At 48.3% G+C, this 23617-nt stretch overlaps 1 protein-coding gene across 4 annotated transcripts in view; it reads right to left on the bottom strand.

Moving 5' to 3' along the window:
- Positions 1–21147, bottom strand: part of HEMK1 (HemK methyltransferase family member 1) — an 85791-nt gene extending 64644 nt beyond the window's left edge. For 2 of the 4 annotated variants that reach the window (XR_005258492.1, XM_038149692.1), the window contains exons 1-7: positions 20843–21142; positions 17994–18410; positions 17431–17522; positions 16369–16462; positions 4695–4844; positions 2624–2688; positions 729–778 (exon numbers count right to left, since the gene is read on the bottom strand). Coding sequence is in view for 3 of the 4 variants with exons in the window: in XM_038149692.1 (XP_038005620.1) it covers positions 729–778; positions 2624–2688; positions 4695–4844; positions 16369–16462; positions 17431–17522; positions 17994–18254 (712 nt within the window). In the remaining variant the exon portion in view is untranslated. Of the gene's footprint in view, positions 1–728; positions 779–2623; positions 2689–4694; positions 4845–16368; positions 16463–17430; positions 17523–17993; positions 18411–20842 lie in introns of all 4 variants that reach the window. The other 2 variants (XM_038149694.1, XM_038149693.1) reach the window with 2 other exon arrangements.
- Between the last annotated feature and the right edge of the window lie 2470 nt (positions 21148–23617).

The raw sequence follows: 23617 nt of genomic DNA, 5'->3' as shown, positions 1-23617 counted from the left end.
GCCCTGAATCAGACCTCATGGAATCATGTGAGTGTGGCACTGTCCCTGGGCAGCCTCTGGGCACAGGGCTTTCAGCTCTAAGAGGCAGCAGAGTGTCAAAAACAAGTGTCAGAAAGGTGTGCTAATGAACCCATAGTGCTGCAGCTCCTGGCTCCACAGCTGCTAAAACCAGCCAAACACTATCGACCTAACTGGACAGGCCCCACCAAATGCTAGTTTTACTGGTTTCAGCTGGCCCTGGGGAAGAAAAGCATCCTTTCCTGGTTCAACTAACCTAATTTCAGGTGAATACGGTTGGGCATTTAATCTAAGCTAAATATATGGGCTCCCTCTACCATCAGTGGAGAGACAGGCATGTACATGTTTATCTAAAGCCTCCATGTCAGCATGGAATGAATTACACTCTTTATATATTTGCCTCTCCCCAGCAACAGTAAAGAGCACCTGGACTCCCAGCTCAGATACAACCTTGGGACACCTAAACCCAGGATCAATTCACTTTCTGATACAATCAGGGACTTCTGTCAGCTGATTATCTGCCCTGGAAATCTCTACAGGGAAAAGCTTCACTGGCTCACTTCTTACTGACCTTTTTGTCTATTAACTTCAACACTCTTCTGCTGCCTGCATCCCAGAATGGTCCCTTGGCTGTCTCTCATGCCTCCCTCCACCCATCAAAGACAAAAAGGGAAAAAGACAAAGGGGATTATAACAGTGAAAAGAGTTACTGTGTGAAACATCTTGGTGGATGATGTGAATCCTTTCTTGGAGTTGCAACCTGTAAAATTCCAGATGCAAGATTCAACAACAGAAAGGAGAAAGATTAGGAGGTGTATTTGTGTTCAAGAACAGTACATTCTACAAACAGATAATTAAATATTACACCTCTTATCTGATACACATACATTCACAACTGCCAAGATCTTCCCAGCATATTCTCTCCTCCCACCACAGTGGCCTCAAACCTAAGTTCTACTCCCTTTGCTGAGGGATGTGGTCCTGAGGGCATCAGGAAAGGGAGGGACTCCTGCACTGTGTGCCATGTGCCCAGATGGATCTGGCACTGGGATTGATCCAGTAAGACTCATCTAAGCATCTAGAGAACACAGCTGGGATAAGGGAGCTCTGAAAAGCAGGCAGGATCTAAGCTGGGTTCAGTCAAGCAGTAGCACAGCTTATTCTGCTAGCTTCTCACCCAAGAGCTACAGGGCACCATGCCGGGGACAAGATCACAAAGACACAATGAAAATATCCATGGAGAAATACGAAGCTCTCTGACATGGCATTTATACTCCCTCTTGAGCCAACAAACAATGTTAATAAGCAAGACAATTTCCCCCAGAGGCCAGAGTTATAGTTTATCAAGAAGACAAAGATCTGGCCAGCTTTTATTATATCTATGAAAAATTGCAACAGAATTTGGTTTGACACTGACACATTAGGAAGAAACCTCTGCTCCCCATTCTCTGTAACTGGGCTAGGAGGCAAAGGGTAACAGTGAGGTGACCAGTTTGGGAAGAGCTTGTTTCTACTCAGCTCTCGAGACTCACACACAAGCTGGGACTTTCAAGAAGTGAAGAAATGCAGCCCAATGCAGCCAGAACCAGAAGTAGCCCCTCCAGTGCTGGCAGCAGCTTGGGAAAAGAGGGGTATGTGGGTCTGTGGACAGAAATCCCAGTTAATGAGCACCTCTTGAGACTCACAGCTGTACTTTTTTTTTTCCATGAGAAATAGCAACAGGAATTTTTTCTGAGATGGCTCTCATTAATGCCTAGGGCCCAGCAGTTATTGAGGATGTGAATGCAATCTGGAGCTCATTTGACAAAGCCTAGAGAGACTCAGAAGCATACTGGGATTCCAGCTCTGGGGTTCCCTGTGGTAGTGACAGTCCAGAACAACCTGACAGAAGAACCAGCTGAGGAAGTGGAGCCTCTAGGAAGGACAAAGACAACCTGACAGACATCTCTCTGACTTCAGCACAAGCTGTTTGAGCCAGCAGCTCTGAACATGCAAGCTGCCACAGCACAGGTATCTGAACTGCATGGGATCCAGCAGCACCATTCCCACCAAACCAAGACTGCAGGGAGGATGCTGAGGGACACCACGCAGCACGTCAGAGGAAAAGTGCTACTTGACTGTGCAAGCATTTCTGGAGGAGCAAGGATAGAAACAAGCACAACAATAATGATTGAGGGAGCACAACAATAATGATTGAGGGAGCCAGAGAGAGAAAGGCTCAGGATACATTTGTCCTTAACCTCCTAAGTGACATAAACATTCCCACTTCAGTCCTGAGCTTCCTGAGTTCACAGACAGGGGTAAGAGTAGTTACCAAAAAACACTCTGAAAACCACTCTGAAAACCCTTGACAAACAGCATGTGAGTATCACTGCTTTATTTAGGCTGCTGTCTTTGCAAAGCATGTTCACAAGCCAAAGAAATACACTCTGGTAAACATAAGCCTTTTTTTTTTTCTGAATTGTTACACACTTTAGGAGCTCAACAACTAAATAGCCTCTGGTTTCCAGTGGTGATAAACATGAAACACATGTACAAGTATTGACAACTCTTGGTCTTTCTCAAGCAACAATTAAAAAAAAATCAGTGATATATGATCTTGTACCTATATGCATTCTCCCTGGTGAGATCCACGGCAGCCTCCTCTTTGTCCATGGCTATGACTCTGCTCTGGAACAGAAAGAAACAACAAACCTCACCAAGCAGGTGTTATAACATCAAGATTCCTGAGCAGACATGCTCTGCCAAACATGCAAGATCAAAACTGACAAGAGGCTGCTCACTCTTGGCTCCTGAACGGAACAGCTCCTGAGGAATGCATGCAGGGCATAGCTGGGATCACGAGTGATGTGTGTAAAGCACTGAGGTGACTGAAGGCTCTGCAGCACAGCCAGCAGCCCACCAGAACAGACAACAACAGAGCCACAGTGACTCACCTCACTGATCCCTCACTGCTCCTGGCAGGGTGAGACTCAACACTCCGGCTAGTCTGGGCTAGGCACAGACTGCTGGAAGGTCATGTCGCTGGATTTATCCTTCCTAGCACAGACAGGATCCCTCCTGACACTAACACAACCACTTGGACACAGATTCTGGCATTTTCCATCTGTTATGCAGACACCTTTTACCCAGACGCTCCACAGCAGTCCTTAGACAGATTCACTGCCTGTATTGACTGCATGTACTTGATTATGTGTCAGGTATTTAAAAGTTCTCCAGCATAATGGTAAGAGACAGGGCTCCACAAAGAGAGATTTGTTTGACCTTCAGTTCCACCTTGGAAAAAACACAAAGGCCTAACTTGGTTTTGCTATGCTTGATGTTTTTTTAAGCACAGATTTTGGTAGGATTTACACAGAGGACGCATGCTTGAAGAAACTGCTTGGCATTTGGAGATGATGGTGTGATTTGCCATCACTCCCAAGGGGATTAATTTCATGGTCCCAGGCCAGCACCCACACACATGAAGCTCACCCTTAAGGTGAAGGACACAGCTGAGACCATAAATGAAAAACTGCTGCTCTTTTCTCAGTACCTTAGTGCCAAATTCTGCCTCAAACACTAAGGAGATTACCCAGAGAGTAACTCCACTTAGCTGTCAGTGTGCTACCACTAATTCTAATCAGTCAAGGCTCCTTATTTCCCTGGGTACAGCAGTTTGGGCTGGGAAAGGACTGTCATGAGTTACAGAGACAGACTGACACAGCTCTTTAAATTAACAAGCAAGGAAAAGAGCATGAAGCTCTTCTCCCAGCTCAGGAAATCAGAGCAATTATACTCTGAAGTCATGAAGCTCAAATATTAACCTTCTCAGGTCGCTGGGAGGAGGAACACCCCTTCCATTAGAGGCATCAATCTCTAATTCTCACACAGCAGGACTTATACTTCTACAAGAGGAGAGGATGGCCACAGCAATTCTCATTCTTGAGAAGGAACTGGCTGGTCTGCAGTTCTGAGGAGAGGGGAATATTTTTCCCTTGACCACAGGCAATGAGATCTTGGATTCATTTCTCATTTTCTTGATCAAGAGTATCTCAATAACCATGTTACACACCACAAGAATCAGGGCAAGAAGGGCTTTGGTCACTCAGATCTCAGTCCCCTCCTGCTTTTTTGACTCTGTTCAAAAGCTGTGGGTTGTTACTAGGGAAGAGAAGACTACAAAACTGTGGTTTGGCAGTTGTGGCAGTGAGATCTGCTTGTCTTATTGATCCCAAGTAGTGACACTGCTATGGTAATCCCTTTCCTGTATCATTTAGTCTTCAGTTTTCTAGAGACCAGATCTTTTGATTCACAGCAAGGTGATTTTTAGAGATGCCTGCCCCATAAATTCAACAAATGGAGTGTGTGCCCATGCCTCAGTCCAGGTTAGTATCTTAAACCAACACCCACCAGTGCTTCAAGGTAAGTTGATTATTAGTGAGCTGCAGCAACTCAAGAATGAGCACATTCACTTCATTCTGATTAGGCCTTTGCTATTCCTGCAGACAGATGGGGAGAGGGAGCAATTCCCAAATATCCCTCCTCTACCTACTGGGAACTTACAGAGCCTGTCAGAGACCCGAGCTGCCAAAGTTCCTTCAGAGAAGTTTGTGACATCTCAATGAAGATGAGCAGAGTGGGATTGTCCTCTAACACAGGCATCTATTGCGCCAGGAGCACTGAAGGGAGCTCACCTGTGGCAGTTTACAGAGCAGACTCAGAGCAATTGCTCCAGAGCCACAGCCAATTTCCAGGATCACAGGATGAGGAACAGGAACTGGGAAACAGAGGGCTGAATTCTCACATTTCTGAAATTCTTCCTCCACAACTAAAGAGACAAGGTCCTAAGAAAAACAAACAAACAAAATTACTAAGGGAGCTGTTTTGACTCACACCTTTGTGATCTGAAGACTGATTTCTTGACTCTGTACCCAATCCAATGTATTTTTGTTGCTAATTTTAAAACCACAGATGGTAGTAATGGAACTGACATGCCAGAAGTCACTTCAGCTCCATCTGCCCCACAGGGTGCTTTGATTAGTGACCAAATCCTCAGGATACAATCTCCCACAGATCCTCTGAAATCTTCTAGCACTGTTGGGAAAAACAATAACCAGACAGCTGGAGCACATTATCTTCTGCAATACTATTTACTCCAAAATTTTGGCTTTCAGAATTTGTAAGCTTCAAAACTCGAGATTTCTACACAGTCTCAGTACAGTAGGTGACCAGGAGGCAGCTGCACAGCTCCTGATAGCATCTAAACCAGTAATCCAACCTGCAGATGAAAAGATGAGGCAACGAGTTACTAGTGATCCAAATGAGCAGCTCCCTGCATGGATTTCAGATTGTGGACTCCTACTACATTTTGTTGCTATAAAGTCACGTGGAAAAGATTTTTATCCATGCTCCTGGATCTGTATGCAGTTCTGCCATTTCTGCCTCTTCCCTCACGTCAATCTTTTCTTTTTTAAATCCCTTTGCCATGTTATATAAAATCCAATACAGCAGGAGAGTCTCAAAGATTTCTAAGATTTGTGAAAATGAGATAAAAGAGAAAGCACACATGTACCTCCCTCTGACTGCAGCATGAACTTCCTTTGTTATTCACTGGAGAAAACTGTAAGATGGAAACTTGTGAACACTTTTTGAGTGCATCAACAGCTCAGCAGTGCCCTCAGCTCCCTCCCGTCCTTGTGCTTTCAGGGCATGACAGCACACACAGGCCTTCTGCCCTAGGTGTTCCCTAGGATTCTCTACTTCAGAGGGCTGCTCTTGGATCTCTCCTGTAAATCCAGAAAGTTTAACAACATTTACAAAAAATAACTGGCACAAGCTGGAATATTTAAAAGGAACAAGTCCTGGCAGGCAGGTCAGCTTCTCTTTCAGTTCACAGTGGCTTCTGTCAGGAGCCTGAACTGGACAGGCTTGTGCATAAGGGCAGAAGCCTCTCCTTGGAGCTCTCATCCTTACTGGGGTGCAGCATAAGAGATGCTTTGTGCAAAGCTGCAGTATTTCTGAAGAGATTCACAGCTGTTGGTCATCCTTCATGACAGGCCACTCCACATAAGCAGTAAGTGGGAAGGGAGATGCAAACAGGTACAAAAATGAAGCATTTAGGCAGATGAGCTTTGATGAACCATCCCTGGAACAGGCAAGTTTGGGGACTGGTATCTAAATATACTCAGCCAGGGATGAGGAGCCACATCACAATGCCCTGCCCTGGTCACCATGTCATTACTGGCATTGCCCTCATATGGGAGTTTTTCTACCAGCCTCCAAAATCACAAATTCCTCACTGCTGCTCCAGGATTCCTTTCCTAGACAATTATGGATGAAAACAGTCTCACAGGCTCCCAGCCTGGAGGAAACTATTACAGGACTCAGACAGCAGAAGGGAAAAATAAACACCTGATCTACCTACTTCTGTGAGAAGTGGCTTTGGCCATTCAAACAGCTCCAGATGAATCAGCCTGAAAACACCTGGGCACTGCAGACAGCCAGAGACTGCACCCACAGCTTCCTTTGGCAAAGCAGGTGAGGTGCTGAGGATTCCAAAACCACAGAAGAAAAGGCACATAAAAATTCTGCTTGGCTATTAAATCACTTCTTTAAATACCAGCCATTTCTGGACACTTACAAACATTTCCTGGAAATCTCCACAGTAACTCAGAACCATCTGTTCCCAGACTAGCACAAGTTACTGATTACAAATGTCCAAATATGACTTCCATACACTAGAACTATTCTAACCATTTATTAACTTCCTTAAGGTTTCTCATTAGTAATTTCAAGCTTGATGGGTTTGAATGGAATGCCTACTTTATACATTCCACAGCGAAAGCATTTTAGTGTGCTTGCCAAAACTCCCATTTAAACATGACTGATTTCAGGTTTTACCACATAAAATACAAATAAAATGGGACGTTGATATTACTTAGGCTTTGAGTCCTGCTTTCTGACTGCCTTACCTCATTGTCTTGGTTATTTCATTTCAATTCTTGCTGAGGCAAAGGCTGGTTTTCTCATAATACACATTTACCATAATAGTGCAAAAGTAAAAGACATAAAAAATAATGGGACAACCTAAAGGAATGGCATCATTTTCCAGACATTAGTACCTCACTACAATAAAAGGTTGAACAATTATTTTCAACCTGATTGACCAGCAAAGAAGAAGATGTATTCTAACTGGCAACCAGGAAAATCCAGCAACCACGACACAGAGTGTCCAGTTATCCCACTCCCATTGCCACTAAGTTTCAGGAATGATTAAATGATCAAAAATTGTTTTGAAACCGTATTAATCAGATTCTGCTCAGTATTTTTCACCTTCTAGCAAATGATCCAGCCAAAATCTGTACTTTGCCAATCACACCGTCACCTCCAAAATATCACCACTGGAAATTGATAAATTACAGCACTTTGCAGAACACAGCAGAGCCCCTTTCAAATCTCATCCTAGGAGATGAAGTACTTCTGGCTGAGTATTACAGTGTTCATACAAAGACTACAAAATAGACAAGTAAGAAATTCCTAGCCTTTGCACAAGAATCTGACTGGAACCACAGCAAGGGAAAAGCAACAAAGAGGCTGATGATGCTAAAAAGAGGTGCCTGGGACTGGCGCAGAGAAAACTAGGACTGGGACAACTGCAACTGGCCAAAGGCTGGGGTCTTTACTGGGTAGGATACCCCATGTCTTCTCAGACTGAACAGATTCAGAGCACAAACACCTGCTAATGTAATGCCAACATTACCAAAAGCAATTTTAACCATCAGTTTGATCACCAGCTTTGAAGGCTGAGATATGAAATTACAGAAATTCCACTGGGAAATAAAAGAAAACACTCTGTGACCCAATTCCATATTTGCTCACAGCATGCCAATCACTGGGTAGAATGAACTCTCAATTGTGGAGTTATTAACATTCAAATTATTGCTTACAGTTTGAGTCATTATTGGCAGTAACAACCCAATCTACAACAAAAAAAAATTCTGCTAACCAGTACTACAGGTACTGGCAGAACTACTTTCATCCTGGAGCCTGGTATACAGACATGTGGGTATCAATGTGATAATTGTGTCAGAATGGGGAAATGGAACATTGTGAAGAATTTTTCTCCTCTAGTCTTTGCAAGAAGCTCCTCCCCACAGCAAAAGTCAGTTTTGGAAGGAGTAACGGGACTGAATGGCAAACAGAACCAGAAAGAATCTAAAATCCTCTGCCTGCTTTTGCTAGTAATGGCAGCCAGGTGAAAGGGAAGGAAGGCCCCCTGCATGGTTTGGGCAGCCCCATGATGGAGCTGGTGACACCTGCATGCAAGGACAGACTGCACATTTCTTTCCACAGATAGGTGAGCAGAGGTGTTGAAACAGCCAGGAGGAAGAGACAGAAGTCACATGGAAAAGTGGATTCAGTAACCCCTTGAAGTTTTTCCTTGAAGCAAATTTTATGTATGGCCATAAACTAAAACACAAGAAGTTTCACCTCAACGTGAGGAAAAACTTCTTTACAGTGATGGTGACAGAGCACTGGAACACCTGCTCAAGGAAGGCACAAAGTCTCCCCCTTGGAGATGTTCCAACCCCACCTGACCACATTCCTGTGTCACCTGCACCGAGTGACCCTGCCTTGGCATGGGGATTGGATTGGATGATCTACAGAGGTTCCTTCCAACCCCAATTGTTCTGTCATTCTGTGATTACCTTGTGCTTACATGTACAGGAGACACAAATATTTGCTTCTCATGCTACCTAACTTCCAGCACTCAAGAGGCTCTCAAGTTTTTGTCTCCTAGCCAAACCACTCACAGGCTGTTCTCACCTTGTGATTCTAGGAAATCTTGCTTCACTGCCAGATTCACCCTAAGTTCACACTGTCCTTTATTTGGGCTACACCCCCCACCTTCTCTTTGAGTCCAACAAACGCAAAACTTTGTGAACACCTCCAGCTTCCCCTGAGCTTCTGCCTCACCCTTCCACCCACAAGTGTGATTCCCCAAGGCCCCCCAGCACCCTCTCTGCTCTCCCAGGCTCTTGGTGTCACCTCTGCCCTGTGGCCAGGGCTCTGGGTCACTGCATTTCTTGGAACTGCAGCTGCACAAAGCAGTGAGAGGCCAGGGGCTGCCAGCACCCAAACCACAGAGGCTGCACAGCTGCAGCCCAGGCAGGAGCAGCACAGGCTCAGCTGGGTTCCAGCCCCGAGACAGTATGGAGGAGGCAGCAGAGGTTCCTGGGCTCAAGGCTGGCTGCAGAGCTGAGGGGATCCTCTGCTACAGCCCAGCACCCGGGAAGGGCCCATCATATGTTTCTGCCATCAAAAAAGACAAACTAACTAAATAAAACAAGAGGAAGTGAGGAACAGGAAAGGCAAGGGTGGAAGTCACAAACTACTACTGCATTCCCTACAAGCACCCTTTTCCCACGCCCCAGGGGAAAGCAGGGAAGACAAAGTGCCAGGGGTAAGAGCCAGGGTGGCAGGAGACTGTAAATTCCCAGGTCACTAAACTGAAGAAGGAAAGAAAAAAACCCCAGGAAAACTCTGGTAACCTTCTCTCTGCTCTCGCTCACTTCCTGGGAATGTTTCACTTATTTGTGTGCTTCCCAGAAACTTCTATTCTCAGAATCCAGGACTTTCCATAGAACCTGATCTGATATTAACCCAATCACCTCTTCCATCTTGTTTGCCCACTTGGCTGCCAATCAGCACATGACAAACACCAGGAAGCCAAGCTGGAAACCCAACTCCACGGCAATAGCCCTAAAAAATCCCTGCCAGTATCCCACTTCCAAAACCAAGCCATCAAACCAGCCCACTGCTTCAAGGGCAGGCAAGGCTTTTGTCCTGGGCTTCCTAGGCTCTTCTGCCTGGCACTATAGTAGGAAAGAGAAAAATCACAGAACATTCTGAGCTGGAAGGGACCCACATGGATCATTGAGTCCAGCTCTGAAGCGAATGGCCCATGCGGGGAACAAACCCATGGAACTCCCACTATAAATGGATGGGAATCAAAGCACCTGAGTAACTCCAGAGAGCCACTGATCCTGAAAGAAAGGGAGGCTTTAGGCGTTAGCAATGACAGACAAGCATGTCAAAGCACACCTAGAACTGAGGAAGGGCTTTGGCTTTGGTCACACAGCAGCTGCTCCTGATGTCAGGTCACATGCCACGTGCTGCTTCATCTGTTGGAGCAGAGGCTGTGACAGCACTCAGGAATGACTTTACCAACAGGCAGCAACCCATATGTGCTCATGCCCAAGAGAAATTACCACAGCTGTCACATCTAAATTTAGCCATGCTCAAGGGGCAAGGGTGGATCCAAGTCACTGTACACTGGCTGTACCTCAGGTGTCCAGCACAGAGCTCTAGCCAGGCCCACCTCTCCAGAAAAAAAGGTATTTTCTTTCTCTGCAGATACAGGTATTGACCACTGCCAGACACAGCATCTGGACAGATGCACTAGCCTAGCTTGCTAATCCCTAGCTCTAGTTACTTGGATGTTTGAAAAGAGCTTGAGGGAGGAAGAGGATTTTTCCCCCCCTCATGAGGGATTCTCCTTGAGTCCCGTCTGTCACAGCCATTTTAAAGCTTGTTTTTCTCCAGTTCTAGTCCTACATCTGCTTTCACTGCTGATGAGCTACAGGACTCAGTGGAAATGCATGGAAACAGGAGGCTCTTTCAATCACAACAGGGAGATTAAACCCCCCCAAAATACAGGCATCAACAACAAAGAGATCTGTGGGAACATATCAGAAAAGTCTATATAAGTTAACCTGGGGGACAGGTTTGTGCATGACTTAAAAGAATAGCTGCTGCTTTCCTTGCCTTCAGCACAAATTTTAGCTTTAAATTTCCATTTTTTGTCTGTCCTGAAAATCACCAGCTTGGAAGAAATTCTCTGCACTAGCAGAGTCTTGTTTTCTTGCATAGGAAGCTAGCAGAAATTACCACCACAGTTCATCTTGGCCAGTCAGCCAGGAACAACCCTGTTTCTTCCATCATTTCCTTCTGAACAAGAATACATCTGTCCGGGGAAAATATTCTGTCCTGATTTTCAAGTGGCCAGCAATAGACTCTTGCTATGCTGTTTCAGCATTTAATTACACTCTCTGCTGAGATGTGCACCTTTTCTTCTGCCCTGCATTTATAGTGCTTATTATACACTTGTCTGTGAAACCAGAGAGACTTCAGTTTTCAAATTTCTGCTGTCTGTGCCAGATAATTTACCCCTAAGCTTGTCTTTGATGAGCTACACAGTCTTCAACAACAAGGCAGACTTTTTCAACCTATTAATCCACATAGTGTTTTTTCTCCAAATCTAATTTTCCACTTCTTCCTCAAGCAGTCAGTAACATAACTGGACATAATAGTTCTGCAGCTATTCCACTACTGCAATACTCATTATTTAATGCTGCTACATGCACGTGGCATTCCCCTGTCCCACGTGCAAGGATTCTATCAGCCCACTGGGCAGCAAAAAGTGGGTGCTCCTGGTCAGCCAATATCCCTAAGACACCGGCAATCCCAAACACTGCTCCAAGCCCTGCTGGCAGCACAGGAGCCTCAGCCACAAGGCACAGGCTGCTCTATTTGTCTCTCTCCATATGATCCTATTAAACACTAGTGCCTAGCTCAAAGGGCAATTCCAATTGCTCTGCAGCAACAACACGCTCCCTTCGTGACTTCCGTTCCCCAGCCTCTGTGCCACAGCCCACCTGCAGCAAAGATTCTTCTCCTCCAACACATGGATGAAGTACTGCCTATCACATGGGCAAAATCTGATCTGTGAGGCCACAACAGCAACACTCCATCTTTAGCACATTCGCTTCCAGCTCTGTTTTGACAGATAGCAGATAATTTGGGATTTAATAAATAATGCTCTACTGCATTTGCATTTAATATGCCTTATATAAGTCTACACATATTTCAAGAAAGGACCTTAAGCTAGGTCAGGACAGGGCACTATTAGCCTTTTCACTTCCTAAACTGGGAAGCCCATTATACAGAAAGAGGATGCAGCCTTCCCTTGAAGAGACAACTGCTCAGAGGCAAAACTACCAAAAAAGTCAATCTCCTGACTTTTGATTAATGGCTGTACTCACTAGACAGTGTGACCTTCAGAACTTTCCAAGAAATGCCCATCTGTGGTAAAGAAATTAGGGAAATGAAAGGACATTTCTGCATCAAAGGCTTCCTTTCAACACTGATTGGAACAGAAAATGTGTCACTGCTTTGACATAAAACACTGGAGAGAGAAAGGGCCCACCCTGCAATCTGTTTATTTGCATATACAGGTCAGGAAAGGAAAATTCTCCCTTTTCTGTGCACTGGACCTTCTTGAAAGTTTAATGATTATGTTTATCGAGAAGTTAAACTTCATGAAAGGTTTCTCTGCACCAATGTTTGACTCAAGTGCTTTCACAGAACACCCCACACAATGGACGCCATTCCATAGGCAGGTGCAAGTAAACAGCACTGACTTCAGCTTTCAAGCATCTGATCATGGGAAAGAAACAACCTATTTTGGGAAACAAGCAAAAGAGCTTAAAAATCACAGGTGGAAAAAGAATAGACAGAGACATAACTAAAAACTACAAATGCTGTAGTGAATTATTTAAGTGTCATACAGTAAACTAAAGGTTTTCCTTTATTCTTAAACAAGCAGGCAGCACCAGAAGCAAAGAATATACTTTTCCCACCTACAATACAAGATTTGCTGTCACATGATGCCAGGGAGGTTAGACATGGACAGACTCCAAAGAGGATTAAACAAATCAGTGGGGGACAGATCCATTAGCAATTACAAAGCAGGATGGCCCCAAATCCAGCTTTGGCTAAGAACAGTCCTTAACTGCTGACTGTCAAGAGAAGAAGGGACCCTTCCACACCCACCTTTTCTCTTGTCATTTTGCTCCCACCATCTGCTATAGGAGGCCGGATCAATAGCTGCGAGGCACAAACACTGGCCATTTTTGTTTCCACTGAACAATTAAGCCTCCTCGGATACATCAGAAACGCTGGGATAACGGATGGGAAAGCGAACCGGCAGGAACTCGGCGAGCGTGAGCCTGGAGCGCCCTCTGGGGTAGCAGGCGGGTGTGCCGCGTATCCACACCCCTCCCGCGGAGGCGGCCGCGACCAGCCAAAGCCGTCCCGAAGGAGCCACGGTGAGGATCAGAGAGCCTGCAGCCACCCGGGCAAAAAAGGAATGACATATCCACGGCTGGTTGAATTCTCCTCCTCTTTGTCCTATTTCTCCCAAAGCAAAGCCTTCTAAAATTTTAGAAGTTCAAAAAAATACTTGCTTTGGGAAAAGGTCTTTCTTCTTCATTAATAGTGAGGGAGCAATGTCGAGACAGGGATGCCTTGACATTACAATAATCACCTAAAAAGGATAATTCATGGTGTACACCCCATAACTTTGGTGCAAACATTCCCCAGGGCAGAAGCCTGGCTCTGGTGCCACAGGAGGAAAGGTGGGAGGATGTCAAATTCCAAAGGCCCTCACAAACCCACTTGTAGCAGCCAGTCCAAAGCTTTCTTCCCAGCAGGCCAGAACTTGAATAGGACCTGCTCTTTCCCTGCTTTTGGCTGCCTGTCCCCTTCCCAGCCAGATTCCCATGGAACAGAAGAACAAAGCCACATGTGCTGCACAAATATTCCCGGAGGGAGCGAACAGGAGAGGGCTCAGCTACCAGAGAGAACGAAACAGACGACATGGGGGCAAATTTCACACAGGACAGAATGAAGCAGGCAAGGGAGCTTCTCTCTCTGCGTGTGTCTCTGTCCCCAGGCCTGAAACAATGCTCGTGGTTTGGGTCCTGCTGCGATTAATTTCATGCCATTACCAAGGCGCTGGGAGCAAGAGTCATAACCCTTCTGCTGCAACCAGAGAACAACATGTGTGTCATAAACATGGCTCCTCTTCTCCTCAGACTCAAACCAACACACAGGAGCACCTGCAGAAGCTACATAAAAGAAATTAGCAAGAAAAAAGTTGCCTGTGTGCCTGTACTGAATCAGTTTAGGGAGTCACATTTCCTCAGCCAAAAACAAGACGTGGCTTGTGTGTGCAGTCACAGATAAACTTGAACCTGGGAAAACAATTAACTGCTTCCTAAAGAACAAGGATTATTTACAGGAATTATGTGGTGAAAAGTTTCAGCACCACTACTTTTAAGAACACTGCAGACAAATTGTAAACAAAAGGAAAGCAACAGATGCAATGAACTTATAACATTTTTGAAAGCAGGTACTTCCACTGCAGTTTTCAAGTACAGTGAAGGCTGAAAAAAAACTACCCTGATGAAACAAAAGATAGACAAAGCCCAACCCAAACCCATCACACAAAGTCAGAGATCACCAGCCTTTCTTCCAGCAGAAGGAAAGGATCTGGACACCACTTTGTGCACAGGTTACACACAGGACACAGCTCCTGGAAGCAGCATTAGTCTACAGCCATGTCCTGCTAGGTGCTGCTGAACAGCTGGATTTTGTCCCTGTGGCTCTCCTGTCACAGGAACCTCCCCAGGACATCACAAGCAAACTCTCCATTGCCCACAGAGCTCCATTCCTGAATCATTATCATAAGCTTCTGGTCTTCTGTATTAAATGTGCTAAAAATGTGCCTTCATAGTAAGTTAAGTGACACAACAAATAAAGTTTTGCCAGAGACAAGTCTGGGTTAAGCTGTTTACACTCCATTTTTGCACCAGGGTATGTTACGTGGTTTCAAACACAGCATGGCACTCCAGTTTGGGCCAGCAGAGATGCTTTTACAAAAATCAGGCATCTGGGCTCAATTAACAACATTCTCAAGCACTGGCCAGCCCAGCTTCCACTCCACACAATAGGCCTTTGTTTTGAGCCTGGCACTGCATGGGGTGAAGAACCAGAGCACAGCTCCAGAGGAAGCCTCACCAGTGGATATTTTGACTTGTAGAACATACAAGTTTTCCCTGATTTCAATGCTCCCATTGCATCCATGAACTAATTGGGATTTGAAGGTTGGAAATACTCTCTTGGGTCATCCAGAGAAGAAATACTGTTGACAATAACAAAGGCAACCATTGCTGGCTCCAGCTGGCAAAATTATTCCTTGGAGCTCCATCTCCAAACTCAATCACTACAGAGCGATCAACGCAGACCAGGCAGAGAGCTCCCAGCTTCTCTGGACACAAGTGTCAGCACTATGATTTAGGGCGCAGCAGATTCTCCATGAGGTGCTGCTCATGCCCCACACCAAACCAAGACTCTGGTTCTAAACAGTCTTCCTCTCTCTGACTTGAGAGGATGTCTATGTTGCAGCTGTGCTGATTCCCAGTAAATGCTCTGGAGCCCCCTCACGGATTTCAATAGCACCCTTTTCCTCAAAGGGCACAACAGAAGTACAGGTTGTCTTTGTCCTTAAATTTCTGTTTAACTTTTCACATTAAAACAGGCAAAAAACTGAAGGAATGACTACTAGACTGAAACAGGTTTAAGTTTCTGGGACTCTTAAATGGACAAGGTAAGAAGACCAGTTCATCTCCAAAAGTAAACACAGGCTCCAAAAGATAACAAATTCTCAGAAGGTAAAAAAAACCCCAAATCAATCCAGAATAAGACCAAACAAAAAAACCCACCTAGCAAATCCTAAGATTTCCTGAGGACTTGTAAACAAAAAGTTTCCTTGCTAGGATGGCTCATGTGATGAAAGTGAAAGCTAGGCTACTGTCAGGGCAAGTGTCACCATAGCAGTAGGAATGCTGGGGAACACAGTTTTAACTTGGTCATGTATGGCTCTCCTTCGTGACTGACAGTCACATTTAATTCCAGCCCAGGTCAGAACTTACCTTTCAGTTTCCTGTATTTGTCCAGAAACCACCGTGGAGCCATGAGACAGATGGTAGGTGCCACTTCCTCCCAGCCAGCACATGGACGCTCAGGCTCTCTGGACTGCATTAATGTTTCCCTACTGCTCCAGGGTTCTGCTGGCAACCTCTGGACGATGTTTAGATTCCTGTACGCACTAAGCCACTGGGATATAGCACCTGATGTTTTGAACTTCTCCAAAGTCCTTACTATAGCAGAACTAAGGAAAGCAAAGCCACTTCCTTCCATCAATGGCAACTGATTTCTGTGTAATTAAGGGATACATCAGCTTGCACCATCCCTTCCTCTGAGGCAGGAGGCAAAGGTTACTAGCATCAATTCTAGATCACAAGCTTTAAACCACCCCCATTCTAAAAGAAGTGGAGTGATCTGATTTCCTCATCACTGCAGCCTCACAAGACACAGGATGCCTTCACAGCAATGCCCTGATTGTATCGTGTCATGTAACTCGCACATCCAAGCCCGCCCCCACCACATTCCCCACATTCATACCTCTGTTTCAGGCCGTGGAATGAATACTGGGGGTCTCATCTTCAGGGTCAGGTCCTGGAAGTCCCACTCCCCAAGCACGTACTGCACTGGCATCCTGTGGCAGGCAAAGGGAGCGTGAACGCTTTGGCACTGCGCTGGGTGACCAGAGGCGCTCTCATGCCAGCTTTCCTCACCGCTGGCCACAGCCCCTGCCGAGGGCCAGCAGCTGCGGGAGCAATGGGCATGTGCACGCTGAGGGAGCGGGGCGAGCTCCCTTCCCACAGCCCAGTTTGTTATCGAGCACTGGAACTGGGAACTACAGGTCAGGCACCTTGATACCGGGGAAAGTGATGGAACAATGAGTCCTCGAGGCTGTGTTCAAACATGCCAAGTACAGGAGGGTGACTGAGACTGGTCAGCATGGATGTACAAAGGGGAAACCACTCCTGAACGAGTTGATAGTCACCCATGACACAATGACCAGTCTGGTGCATCAAAACCACATCTTGACTTTCCCTAGGGTTCTGACACTCTCTCCTATACAAGCTGATGCAGTACAGACTGAATAAATGAGGTGGGCTGGAAACTGACTGAACAGTCAGGCTTGGAAGGCTGATTTCAGCAGCACAAGGCTCAACTGAAGGCTGATTCCTAGTGGAGTACCCCAGGATCAATATCCCGTAACACCTTACTGGTCTGGCTGAAGGGACAAAGCACCCTTGGCAAGCCTGCAGTGACAGAATTAACTGGGAGGAGTAGCTAACAGACCAGATGGGTGTGCAAATTTTCAGAGAGACCTCTGGGGAAATGGGCTGACAGAAATCTCATAAAAATCAGCAAGGAGTAATATGAAATCTAATAAACTAGAGAGAAACAATCCCATGCACCAGTACAGGCTGGGGCCTGACCAACGCGACAGTGGCCTTACAGGTGGACAAGCTGTGCCCCTCATTTGAATCACCACGAGAGACCACCACAGCACAGCTGACATCTGAGCTGCCTTCCCTCTGCTGCCATTCCCCTGGCTGCTTTTAGGCTGGAGAAAAGCCCTCCAAAGGAACAGGTACAAGAGGATGCTCCTACCTTTGCAGCCGCTTGTGGCTCAGCTGCTGGATGTGCTCCTGCTGCAGCGCTGTAAGTGGAGTGTGGAGGCTTTTGGAATCCAGACTCTGAAACTGAAGACAAAGTCACTTTAAAACCTGCCCACCTGTGCCACTGGAGGGTCCTCTGCTGTGGGCATCCATCCTCCAGGGTGACACAGGATGATGACAAACACAATTGCCTGGGACTACTAGAAACCAGCTGGAGAGGCATCAGAAGAACTTATCTGCATGTTTAGAAACAAACCTTTACAACTGTTCTTCTGCTACTTTTCGGGGTTCACAAGAACAATTAAAATTAAGAACCACTTCATCAGACAAGTCAGAGTGGATGTTTATGTTACACTTCAGTGTCTGCAAAAGAGATCTTTTAAGAGACCCCTGAGTGTTCTACTGGCAATAATACACTACCCCTCACCCCCTCTGCCATCTAAGGGAGGATAAGTTGTTCTACTCCCTTTAAATGAAATAAAAAGGTAAAGAGATTAAATGAAAATGAAGAAGTGAGAAGCACACAGAGACCTTACTCTTTTCCTATTACTTAACTGTTTTTGCTCCCAGGACAAATGACACAATATATTGACTGGATTCTTGTGCTTCGGGGATGCCATTTTTCTCGAACACCTTCTGCCAATAGTTGACCATATCAGTGGCAGTCATGAGCCCAGGTCCTGCCCTGCAGCTCTGCCTCAGAAACAACTGCTTTGGACCGAGGACGGCACCTTTACTTGGAGTCCCTCGCCCTGGCACACACTGAGGTGGGAGGCTCAACAACTTCCTGAGCAGTGGATGGGTGAGGCATCTCATTGTGGTGAAGTTTCTGGCTTCCACACCCGTTCCTCTTGCCACCTACTGATCTGTCAGTGCTGAGATTCACCTGGTGCTACCACAGATCACTGGCTAAGCACCAGCTGACCACAGTCAGTGGGTTCTCCACAGGACAGCATTTGCAGCTCTTCTGGGCTAGAAAACAAGGCAAAAGAAGGGCGTGAGTTCCTCGGGCTACTAAATAACAGGTTCCCCTCTGACAGAATGCAGATTGCTTGCCCAGGCCACAAGCACAAAACCAATTACTCACACCGTACCAGTAACAAAGGACTACCCCCAAAAAGACTCATGTGACAGCCAACCAGCTAAGCCCTGCAACCTGCTTCTTCCCAGAGCTGCCCATCTCCAGAGGCCAGAGGCCAGTCTGTGCCCATGGCAGGGCAGAAGCGAGCTGCCCACACACAGGCACAGCTCTCCTGCCTGCCCTGGGTCCCAGAAAGTTACTGACACACCAACCTTCAGCTCCAGTCCCTGGCTCTCCACCCCCAGGTGGGTCACCCTCGTTTCCCTGTAGGAAGACCTTCAGTCTCTCCTAGATTATTTCTTTTATTCCTCTCTCTCTTCATAAACCACAAGTCAGAGGTTGGCAGGGATGCTCGCAGAAAGACCTGGACTTCATGGATCAAGGGTGTTTCACACTGTTACCATCCCCAGAGGGCAAACAAGGGGGCACAGAGCCAGAGCTGAATTGCTAAGAGCAGAGGAAGGAGAAAACCTCACAACATATTAGAGGGAAGAGAAGCACTTGAAAGATGGAAAGGCCAGAAAGGGCAAACCCTGCTAGAGGGAAGTCGGTCTCTTAAAGGAGAGAAGAGGCAGAGCCAGACAGAGGGGGAATAAAAACAAACAAGATGACTGCAGGAGACAAAGCAAATGAAACTTTACAAAACAGCTGCTGCATATCACACTTGGAACTGTTCGAGACAAACAGAACAACAACCACATTTTCCTGCTGCGATCCATGAGAAATGAGGGCCCCTCTCTTTTCTGAGTCACAGTCCCTGGAGCAACTATGGGTTTCCCTGCACTCACTGCCATTCCTCTATTGATGGCTGCTTTTCAACACTGTCTCAGAGAGGCCACAACCTCCTCTACTCCAATTTCTCCCCAAAATCACCACACAAACAACTACTGAGCAGCTGGCAGCCGCCCCCTAGGAATGCTGCTGCAGGGAGAGCCGGGGAGACCAACTTGGCTCCAGCCTGGCAGACACTGGCACCACAGTCCTGCTCCAGCTGCACAGGGAAACCCTGGAACAGTCAGGCCTCCACTGCCCTCCTCTGTAAAATCAAACATAGCCCAGGGAAGCAGCAGAAGGAATACCCTGCAGCAAAGATCTCCAGATTGTCTTACCTGCTACCTCCTGGCAAAGGGATGGATGCTCTAAGAGCTCAAGGATCCCATTTTTACCATCTGTGTTACTCTCAGCAGACACAAACAGCCCCCATGAAAACTTGCCTTTATGTAAAGTCTGTCAGCTACAGTATCTATACTGTATTGGGAAGCTTCCCACTTCAAGGCCCTGTTTACTGCTACAAGAGAAACACTAAAAGAATAAAACATTACCAACCACTAGCATTCTAAGAGAGGCAGAGAAGACTTTAATTGGCCGCGGCTGAAACAATTTGCACAGAAACACAGAACTGCTGTGGTTAGAAGGAACCTCTGGAGATCATCCAGTCCAACTTCCAACCAAGGAAGGTGACACAGGAACATGGCCAGGTGGGTTTAGCATATCTCCAGAGAGGGAGACTCCATGAGCCCCATGAGCAGCCTATTCCAGTGCCCTGCCACCCTCAGTGTAAAGAAGCTCTTCCTAATGTTGAGGTGAAACATCTTGTGTTTTACTTTATGGCCATTACTCCTCATCCTGTTGCTGAGCATCACCCTCTTGACAACCTCCTTTGAGGTACTTATATGCATCAATGAGATCCTCGCTCACTTTTCTCTGGACTAAACAGGCCCAACTCCTTCAGTCTCTCCTCATAAGACACATACTTCAGGCCCTTCATCTTTGTTGCTCTCTGCTGGACCCTCTGCAGTGGCTCCTTGTCTTGTCTCCCTTAATAAAGGAGACCAGCTACTTATGTAAAATCCCTGCATGCTACTTCTCCAAATACCAGCCTGCAGACAGGAAGGAAGCAGATTTCCCTTTCCCCTCTGCAGTTCCGTGGTTTGGTCCTTTCAGCCCCAGCTCCCTCTCCCTGTAGCCTCACACGTGCGCAGGAGGCTGTGGAAAGGGCTGGCCACTCGCACTCTCGGCCCTGCCCCATTCCCAGGCTTGAGCAGGGGCCGGAGCTCGCAGTGTCCGAGTCCCGTTGCAGCTGCTGTCAGTGTCCGGCAGCGCCAGCGCCGCACAGCCCCGCGGCCACATCGGGGAGGGCAGCCAGGAGCTGCCGACCCGCGGCGGTGAACGAGCCTTAGGAGCAGCGCCGGGGCCGGAGGCGGCTCCTCTTCCAGCCTCTCAGCATGAGACACCATGAGCACGGCCGGGGGCTCCCTTCGCTGAGGGGCGAGAGTGGGCTCGGGGCCGCTCTGAGGCGAGCGCGCGCACAGCGACGCCTCACCTCATGGTTCCCGGCGCGGCCGGGGGCACAGCCTGCTCTCTCGGAGGCGGGAGCCCAACCGGCTCCCAGTGGGGCTGGGGGCACAGCCGGCCGCCTCGGGGACCGGGACCGGGGCCGTGGGCAGGCGCCTCCCGTCCCGCGGCAGGGCCACGAAGGGCCAGCCGCGCACGGAGCCGCTCCCGAGCGCACCGCCGGCCCGCCGCACGCGTGAGTGACAGCCGCATCGACCAATCGCGAGTCGAGCCTCGCGGGCGCCGACCAATGGCCCGGGGCGGCGTGCGGCGGGGCGGGGCCAGCGGCAGTGCGCGCGGAGCCGAGCGGCGCGGCCCGGCCCCCGCGGCCCCGGGCGCGGCCCCCGGCGGCCGCTCCGCCCGCGCCCCGGGGGCACCGGACGCCTCGGCGGCAGCGCGCAGTAAGTGCCGGCCCGGCCGCCCCGGCGCGGGGGGCGCTTCCAGGGAGGGGCGGGGCGGGGTGGGCCGGGCCGCGCTGCGGGGATGTCCGGCTGTGCCGTCCCGTCCCTCCCGCGGGCACCGCGGGGCTGCCGCGGTCTCTTGGGGTCCGGCCCCGGCCGCGTCCCGGGCGGGCCCAGCGGAGCGGTGACAGCGGGCGGGGAGCTCCGAGCCCGCGCCGCCCGGGCAGCGGGGAGGGCCCCGTAACCCGTTATCCGCCCGGAAACTTCTCGGGATGGGGAAGGAGGGACTTCCCGCAGGGATGGAGGCCGGGCGGCGGTGCAGCGGCGCTGCGCGCACGGGGCCGGGCGGTCGCTGCTAATCCGGTGTGTGTCAGAGCGGGGTCAGAGGAGCGGTGACATTGCCGGGGAGGGTCCCTGCGCCTGGGCCAGGGTGGGATGGGACCGTGCCCTTCTCGGACAGCGGCAGGGTGACAGCTGGGGAGCTCCGGGGCAGCGCGCACACACGGTCGGGTCTTCCCTGCTGCCCCGGAGCCTGGTCAGCTCTGGAGAAAAGGTGGGGGAAGCCAAAGTTCACCCACTGGGAAGCCACATCCCGTTGCCAGCAGCAACACAGTGCCGCTTGTATTGCCGAGTTACTACAGATACTTCATCTTGGCAAAGTAATGAAGAAACTATACTTGTTGTTATTCTTCATCTAGAGACCCTCTGACCCATCTTCATCCCAGTGACACAAATCTCTGTTCCTGTCACACCCAAAATGAAACAGCAAGCAGCACAGAGATTAGAACCAATGCTTCAGAAAAGGTGCAAGGTGGGGCCCGGAACAATTTTCTGCATCTCAGAAGTGAGCAGCACTTATCACAGATCAGTTTGGAAATGCTGGCTTGGAAGAGAAACAAACATGTTCTCCTTATTTGCAGACCCAGCAGAGCCCAGCACAGAGCACTCCTGGCTGTGCGAGGAGCTCTCTTGGTGCAGGCAGTGGAACAATGCCAGCTGGCAGCAGCTGAGGATATGGTTCCTCTTCTGTTCTATTTGTGCATGGACTGTGCTGGAACCTGCCAGTGATAGGTAGTAACAGTCCCTGGCCCTACAGCTGCCATCAGAGGCTTGGAGTGTGCCCAGCCTGCAGATCAAACTTCAGTACCAGGATGACAACTGGGAAAGGAAGGTGGTGAGGAAAGATGATCCCTCCCAGCTCTGCTGTGCAAGCCGTGGGCCCTGGGCCATCCTTGCACTCAGCGTCCATATCTGACTGTCTGCAGCCTGGACCAGGAGAAGCTGGGGAGCAGAAACAGCACTATCTGAACCTGGAAGTGATTGTCTAAGCCAGGTCAGAAACCTTTGACACAGGACTGCTTTTAGAGCTAGGTCTCTAGGCACAGGAATCCTTCAGCATGAACACGATGCCAAGAGCAAGAAAAGGAGCCCCCATTCTCCCTCGACCAGATTTTCAGCTGACTTACTTCAACCCAGCCTTTTTTGGTTTTTCAGAACTGACACCACATTTAGCTGAAGGCATAACCCATTTTGTTTCCAAAATTCAGGAGCTGTTCAATATCTAGAGCCACACTCTGCAAAGCCCTTGAGCCTGCTTCACTCTTTTCACTTAGGCTCTTTTTCCACTTTTTAGTTCCTTGGTAGTGGCTTTTTAAAAAATGAGTATTATCATTATGGAAAGTTACCCTGAATAGCACAAACTGATGGATTCTGCCTGAGCAGCTGCTCGATCTGCTCAATAATTCCTTCCCTTTCCCTGCTGGGCTGTCGCTGCTGCTGCTGCTGCTGCTGTTGTGACAGTGATTTCAAATTTGCCATCTTTGTGCCCAAGTGTGCACTGCACCTGAGCTCTGCTGTGGTCAGGAATGGCTGGAGAAGTCCAGGTGCCCCGTGGTTTAAGCAGAGTGCAGAGCTTGATGGTCAGTGAAGGGCACAATCCCCTTCAGCTGCAATGACTCGTGACCCAGCACAATGTTAGGAGGGACCAGGCCAGAACTGTTATTATGCACATTGCTCTGGAAACTCCAGGGAGTTTGACAGTGTCTCCCAGGCACTTCAGAATTCCCCTTGGCTTCACAAAGTTGTTTCCAGGGGACTGAGACAGACCCTGCCTGAGTAGCAAAGCATTTACCTGCTCAGGGAGCTGCAGGACAAGTGGAGGTGACTGCTCCAGCTGCTGACTGACCACAGCACAGGCTGGTGCTGCTTGCCTGGGGTGGTTTCCCTGCTCCAGCTGTTAGTGGCAGATGTTGATCACGCTGCTTCCCGCAGTTGTGGACAGCAGTAAGGCACCACAGCATGGGAACTGCACAGTAACCTTGCCTGGAATGGAACAGAGTGGAGCAAAACAATGGCTCGTTTCT

Source organism: Motacilla alba, chromosome 12 (genome assembly GCF_015832195.1).
Source record: "Motacilla alba alba isolate MOTALB_02 chromosome 12, Motacilla_alba_V1.0_pri, whole genome shotgun sequence".
NCBI lineage: Eukaryota > Metazoa > Chordata > Aves > Passeriformes > Motacillidae > Motacilla > Motacilla alba.
This window is presented reverse-complemented; position numbering and strand designations above follow the sequence as displayed.